This window comes from Neoarius graeffei, chromosome 14 (assembly GCF_027579695.1).
Source record: "Neoarius graeffei isolate fNeoGra1 chromosome 14, fNeoGra1.pri, whole genome shotgun sequence".
NCBI lineage: Eukaryota > Metazoa > Chordata > Actinopteri > Siluriformes > Ariidae > Neoarius > Neoarius graeffei.
This window is the reverse complement of record NC_083582.1, coordinates 44,478,905-44,486,506: the sequence shown is the minus strand read 5'-3', so window position 1 is coordinate 44,486,506 and position 7,602 is coordinate 44,478,905. Positions and strand designations below refer to the sequence as shown.

Sequence of the window (7,602 nt, the reverse complement as noted above, 5' to 3'; positions counted from 1 at the left end):
TACAGTCACCATTAACTCTCATGAATGTATACATAATTGGCTATATATCAAACAGGATATTTGTAATATTACTGTAATGAAATCCGAAGTTGACAAAGATGACTGAGATAATCCTCATTGTCTTCACAGCTCAGCGCTTTCTCAAAGCACTCTATGGCTTGTTGCTTTTCTCCTTGTTCCTTATGAATGATTCCGAGTATTCCAAAGGCCTCTCCATCCTGTGGGTTGTTCTCAATTCTTCTCTTTGCAATCTTTTTCAGACTTTCAGCACTTTTCTTCCCATGATATGTCTTTGGATTTAAAGTCAGACATTCAGTGTAGTGTTTGATGGCAGCAGGCTCACATTTCATACTGTACTGCTGGAATTCTGCATAACAGAGATGAACATACTGGCAGCCCTCGTTTCTTTCTTTAGCTGTCTGAAATGTATTCTGGAACATTTCTTCTGCTCTCTGCATATCCTGTGTCATCCCATACTGAAGGGCCAGATCACCCATAGCAAGGATGAAGCCAGTCTTCAGTTTGGTCGCCATCTCCAAGTGGTAGGTGCACTGCTCTTGAGCTTGCTTAAGTTCAGCACCTGTTCTGTGGTGGCTTCCTGCAAACCTCAGATTCTGGATCTTTTTCTTATAGCAAAGCCCCAGCTGATGGTGAATAAAGGCTGCATTGGTCACTTTCTCTAATGCTCTCTTTAGGAGGGCAATAGACCTGTCCACAGACCCTTGATTCCGCAAAAACTTTGCAACATATCGAATCACATGTGGATGTTCTGGAGAGCTCTCTAAGGCTTGCTCCACTAGGCTCCCTGCCTCATTGTACTTCTTGTCAACAGTCAATCTAAGTGCAAGCAGAACCTTAAGAACATCATCATCTGGATTCATAGTTATGGCCCGTCTAAGCTGATCAGTTGAATTTTCAGTTGAAGTTTCAGTTGACACCGCTGAATTTTGGAGATTATACTCCAGCCGATACAGAGCAATAGCAAGGCCGGCATTCCATTCAGGGTCCTCTGGTTCCAGCTCCAGGGCCTTCTTGAAGCACTCTTTAGCCCATTCATAATATTTCTGAGAAAACTTAAGGAATGTCCATCCTTTTTCTCCAAGCACCTCAGCATATGGGACAGATGGATATTTTGTTTTAATCTCGCTCATTTTATTCAAGTAGCTTTCACACTCTGTGAAGTTACCCATGTGATAGTATAACCATGCAAGGTCTCCATAAGCAACAACAAGCAACTTGTCACAGTCATTTCCACGAGACTTGTTGAGCTCTACAGATCTCTCAAAGTTGCTGAGAGCCTCAGTATTGGAGCCAAGAAGAAATTTCACAAATCCCTTATAGCTGTGTGTGCGTGCAGCTCCTGTCTCCCCTCCAAGATCCAGATTAAGCTGTTCTTCTAGCCTGATCAGAAGGTCAGCGAGATCTACATCATTTTTGTTCAGAGCCCAGGTAAAATGGCATTCCAGCTGAAGAAGTCTGGGTTTGAAAATTGTGTCTTGTGTTGAACTGGTGGAGAAAGAAATAACAGAATCATGCATGAATGAAACTCACTAAAACAATATAATTCTCAGGGAAAAAAAACAATATAAACCTTTTATTTCAATAAAGTACATGCAAAGCATTCCTCTGTTGTAAAAGAGTGGCTCATAAGGTCCAATTATGTACCTTCAATTATTTTTGTAACATTAATTCATATTCGGTTAGAAATACAGACTAAAGGTAGAAACAAAATGTACCCTTATGGGTAACTCCGCATTCAGTGAAAGGGAAGGTTTAGTATTCAGGCAGAATGACAGCACTTACCTCATTGTGGTCAGTCTCTGTGTATCTCACACTGTGAAAACAGATCAGGGAGACTACAGTGATACAGATAGAAGCGATTTACATCCCCACCCATTTGTTCAGGAAAGGAAACCGAAAGTGTTTTCATTTCAAATGCAGCCTCAACTCTTTGGATGACATCATCAGCAAATAACTATAAACATCTGGATTGAAATCGTAAATGAAGTAACTGAGTCTCAAATATCAAGTCATACTCATTTTTAAAAACATAATTTACAAAACAGCACATTATGCAGTATTAAACAGAAGCAGAAGATAATAATCTCCCTTTTTTAAATTTTCTCTACCCACAGCACCACACTGGATTCACAGAACATAAACAAATCCAAAAATAAAGGCAGAAATAAGCATAAAAGAAAATATTTTGAAAGTTTTGGACAGACCTCCTATACTTTTATCTACCACACATTTTTGTTTTATTTCACTGAATGTGGACTTTTTGGGAGCAACAGCCACAGAAATGAACAGTGTGAATGTGTGATGGGGGGCATGCATGTGTTTTTGACAGTGTAAATTATTTTGAGTTGAATAACTAATGGTGTCCTTTAATGTAACCATGCAGGCAAAACAACATAACTGTCAGTTAATGTGTGTACAGTGTCAAAGAATAAACCATGATATAAGACACACTGTCTGGGTCTCTCTGGAGAGCCTTGAAAAAGTCAGAAGTCTTGTTTTCTAATGGACAATCGAAAAGGTGTCGAGAGCCTGACACAGCTTTCTCTAGGTAAATGTCCACATGTCTAAGTGATAGTGTACCACTGCAAAGCTATAGATGGGTCACTGCATGGTGGATTAATTGGTTCTTTCTTTTTTTTATTCTAAAAATTCAGACATGCAGTCACTTTTCCATCCATCCATTATCTGCAGCCGCTTATCCTGTACAGGGTCGCAGACAAGCTGACGCCTATCCCAGCTGACTATGGGTGAGAGGCAGGGTACACCCTGGACAAGTCACCAGATCATCACAGGGCTGACACATAGAGACAAACAACCATTCACACCTACGGTCAATTTTGGGGTGCCATGGTAACGGCCCGCGGGCCGGATACGGCCCGATTGGTCATCACATCCGGCCCGGTGGTTCATGAGACTTTTTTTTTTTAAATAATAAATTAATAAAAATCGAATGTTTTGGGTTTTTTTCGTAATGATTTTAAATCTAATGTTTCAATTTGATTCCATTTTCGTGTAATCCATCGGTTCGTTTTTAGCTGCTCTCTGCAGCACGCGCAGGTGCAATGACCCGGATTTAATGTAGAGTAGGCTAGCTGTTGCTCGTTCACAAGATGTTGTCTAAAAAGAGAAAAGTTGATTCTGAGGGTCGCATCTTTCAGGAAAAATGGAGAGAGAAATACTTTTCCTGGGAAGTAGGGGGGAAACCTGTTTGTCTGATTTGTTCGCAACAAGTGGCTGTACCGAAGGAATACAATGTCAAAAGACATTACGAGACCCACGCCGACAAATACAGCCAATTCACCGGGCAACGCAGGACTGAAAAGCTAAATGAGCTTGCCTCAAACCTTCAAAAACAGCAAGCAGCTTTCTCAAAGTCTCGAGAGACACATGAAGGTTCGTTTTAATATCATACTGGCCCGTAGCCAGGGGGGATCGGAGGGTTCGTTCGATCCCCCCCCGCCGCGACACCGCCCCCCCGCCGCGACACCGCCCCCCCGCCGCGACACCGCCCCCCCCCCCCGCCGCGACACCGCCCCCCCCCCCCCCCCCCGCCGCGACACCGCCCCCCCCCCCCCCCCCCCCCCGCCGCGACACCGCCCCCCCCCCCCGCCGCGACACCGCCCCCCCGGACACACACGCCCCTCAAGATTACTCATGTCCGATGAATATACATTGATTCACATTTAAATTTACAATATCAAATCCAGACTAATCAAAAAAGAAAAGTAGACTAAGTGAGGACAAGTTAGAAAAACGGGTTCATTTCACCTATGTTTATGTTTACACGTTTTGTTCAGACTGCTTTACACCCCAATCCAGTGGGTGGCGGTAATGCCCCCATTAGACCCCTTTCACTGACGTCACCCGTAACCAGAAGTAAACAAACCCTGCGCCATATTGGAAGACCAACAAACTCGTGATTAGGGGGAAATAACGGCAGCGTGCGGTATGTGAACCCACGAGGCACTTGGTTTATCAAAAACCTACAATGGTAAACTTTTGTGCTGTGTTAGGGTTCCAACAAAGCTGATGGGAAAGGGGAAAAGAAGTCTTTCTACAGAATACCAGCTGTGATTGACACACAAGCAAACCAAGGAGCTTTCTGCCGGGAGACAGAGAGAGGATTTAGCTGCTTTATGCAGAGCGGATCTGAATACTTCAAGTCTATTTTGTTACTGGTAAGTCACTAGGCTAGAGTGTTGTAGAACATTTTTTTTAAATGTTTACTGAATAAAAACATCCTTAATTTTATCAAATATTCTCTACTCTATATTTCATTTCTTTCTTTTGTTTTAATTTTCCTCCCTCCATCCCTCTTTGGATTTTAAATATAGTTTTCCCCATGTCCAAATAATTCAAAGATGTATAAATAAAAACAGATAAGTAGTAAATTAAAAATAAATTATGAAATAAAAAAATCCACTCTCCCTTGCCCCGAGTCTTATCATATGGGTCAAGCCCATCAATCACAGCCAGTTTCTCCACATACCGTGCCCTTTCTGCAACTGGTAATGTACTCACATAACCCGAATTATCATCCATCGTGTCACTTTACTCTCGCTCGCACTTTGTTTTATATTGTGAGTATGTATGTATGCATGTACTTGGTCTTCCAATATGGCGCCCTAGCACAATCTCGCGGTACGGTGACGTCACACAGTAGCCCTCTATAAAAGAAGATAAAGACAGAAAACGCAAGAAATCTGCTGCTACTTTGTCCCAAAATATTGGCGCCATGTTCCAAAAAAGGGCCAAAATGGGTAAGGTGCTGAGTGCAGGACTTTTGTTTTTCTTTTGTTTACAACAGTAGTGGTAGATCGATCTGTCAGAGTGATCAGTGGGGGTGGGGGGTAGCGTCAGCCCGTCCGTCAGTCTATGTGTGTCAGTGACACACACACACAGAGATGAGTTAGGTGGCTCGATGGCTAGGTACTAGTAGCGTCGGACCTGGGGCTGCTTTTATTTTTTTCAGCTTGGGAAATCGGAGCTGTGGTGTGGCGTGAAGACAGTAAAATGCGAGACTTTAAGAGCACGTGTTTTTCAGTCATGGTAACATGGCATCATGGTAACATGACGCCCTGTCAGTGGTTTGGCATTTGGATCAGAGTGAAAAGAAACGTGTGCACTAGCTGAAAAATGAAAATGTTCAGACCAGTGTGTGTGAAAACACCCACTGTTGCTGCATTTGGGCAATTTTAAATTAATTGTCCTTATAGGGCTGTGCGATATTATTTCAATCTCAGGATTACTTGAAACATTTATCTCAATTAGAAATTATTGTTGTTTTTTATGCTAAAGCATGGGCAGATCAGGAGTGTTCTGATGCCATAAACAACAACTGAAGTGAGCAACAGAGACAGACAACAACAGACAATGAAGGAGAGCGACAACAGACAATGAAGGAGAGCGACAACAGACAGACAATGAAGGAGAGCGACAACAGACAGACAATGAAGGAGAGCGACAACAGACAGACAATGAAGGAGAGCGACAACAGACAGACAATGAAGGAGAGCGACAACAGACAGACAATGAAGGAGAGCGACAACAGACAGACAATGAAGGAGAGCGACAACAGACAGACAATGAAGGAGAGCGACAACAGACAGACAATGAAGGAGAGCGACAACAGACAGACAATGAAGGAGAGCGACAACAGACAGACAATGAAGGAGAGCGACAACAGACAGACAATGAAGGAGAGCGACAACAGACAGACAATGAAGGAGAGCGACAACAGACAGACAATGAAGGAGAGCGACAACAGACAGACAATGAAGGAGAGCGACAACAGACAGACAATGAAGGAGAGCGACAACAGACAGACAATGAAGGAGAGCGACAACAGACAGACAATGAAGGAGAGCGACAACAGACAGACAATGAAGGAGAGCGACAACAGACAGACAATGAAGGAGAGCGACAACAGACAGACAATGAAGGAGAGCGACAACAGACAGACAATGAAGGAGAGCGACAACAGACAGACAATGAAGGAGAGCGACAACAGACAGACAATGAAGGAGAGCGACAACAGACAGACAATGAAGGAGAGCGACAACAGACAGACAGAGGAGGGGAGAGCGACAACAGACAACTGAGGTGAGCAACAGAGACAGACAATGAAGTCACAGCACAGTTGTAGGAAGATAACAATAATAAGTTAGACAACAGAGAACTTATAACGAATAAAAAAATGTCTAAATTAGAAGATTTGAAGTGTGCTCGTGTATTTGGGGGGTACGGGAGTAGGGGGCCAGATGAAGTCCACTTTTGGGGAAAAAAGATCCCCCCCCCCCTCCACAATGCTGGCTACGGGCCTGTCATACATCATCTTCATTTCTCCTTTAATGTTAAATGCGGCTGTTTTCAAAGAGGGGTGTCTCAATATCTTTGTTGTACATTTTATTTCATGTTAGGGGCAGTGAAGGCGAGCTACATCATCGCGTGGGAGATCGCAAAAGTGTCCAAGCCATTTTCGGAGGGTGCATTCGTCAAGACGTGCATGCTCAAGGCAGCCGACCTAGTGTGTCCAGAAAAGCGACAAGCTTTTGCGAACATCAGCTTATCCTGAACTACGGTGACCGAGAGAGTGGAAGAACTCTCCAGCGACTTGAACAGCCAACTTAAAGAGAAGATTAAGTCCTTCATCGCGTTCTCCATTGCTCTCGATGAGCGCACTGATGTGGCCCAGTTAGCGATATTTATTCGCGGAGTGGATGCTTCTTTAAACATCACTGAGGAGTTTGTTTCCCTTGTGCCTATGACAGACACCACTACAGCTAACGACTTGTATGTTAGCCTTGTCGGGGCCCTTGACAATCTGGAGGTGGACTGGAGTCGAGCTGTCAGTGTGGCTACGGACGGTGCACCTTCCATGGTAGGTAGGAAGACCGGAGTGGTTACGAAGTTGAGAGAAAAGGTACGTGAGGCTAATCCAGAACGGGTATTTTGGAACTTTCACTGCATATTACACCAAGAGGCTTTGTGCTGCAAAAGTCTGAAAATGGAGCATGTTATGAGCGTTGTTCTTGCCACTGTGAATTTTATCAGAGCAAGAGGACTTAACCATCGGCAGTTTGATGTTTTTCTTTTGGAAAATGACATTCATCAGGGCCTTCCCTATCATACCGATGTGCGTTGGTTGAGCAGAGGCACAGTTCTCAAACAGTTTTTCAAATTACGCACTGAAATAGCAGAGTTTATGGAGGCGAAAGCGAAGCCCGTGGAGGAATTGGATGACCCCGACTGGACTAGAGACCTTGCCTTTTTAGTGGACATAACGGAACACTTAAATTTCTTGAACGTTACAATGCAAGGTCGCAACAAACTCGTCACCGAGTATTACGACAGTGTCCGTGCATTTCAAAGTAAACTTTCATTATGGAAGACGCAGCTCTGCAAGCGCAATGCAGCCCACTTCCCCTCTCTAAAATCTCTGCCTCTCAATGATCAGAGTATGGACAAGTATGCAAGTTTGCTTTCAGAACTCATGCATGAGTTTGCCAATCGTTTCACGGTTTTCTCTGAACTGGAAAAGGACTTTGCGCTTTTTCGCTCTCCATTCACGACAGACGCTTC

General features: G+C 43.8%; 1 protein-coding gene across 1 annotated transcript; it reads right to left on the bottom strand.

Annotated features, from left to right (window-relative positions):
* Nucleotides 1-22: 22 nt before the first annotated feature.
* On the bottom strand, nt 23-1,851 carry LOC132897726 (interferon-induced protein with tetratricopeptide repeats 5-like). Its single transcript, XM_060938952.1, has 2 exons — nt 1,804-1,851; nt 23-1,506 (listed from the first exon to the last, which is right to left on the bottom strand). Exons 1-2 carry the CDS (start codon nt 1,806-1,808, stop codon nt 69-71), a joined length of 1,443 nt encoding a protein of 480 aa, XP_060794935.1. The 5' UTR covers nt 1,809-1,851; the 3' UTR covers nt 23-68.
* Nucleotides 1,852-7,602: the final 5,751 nt, after the last annotated feature.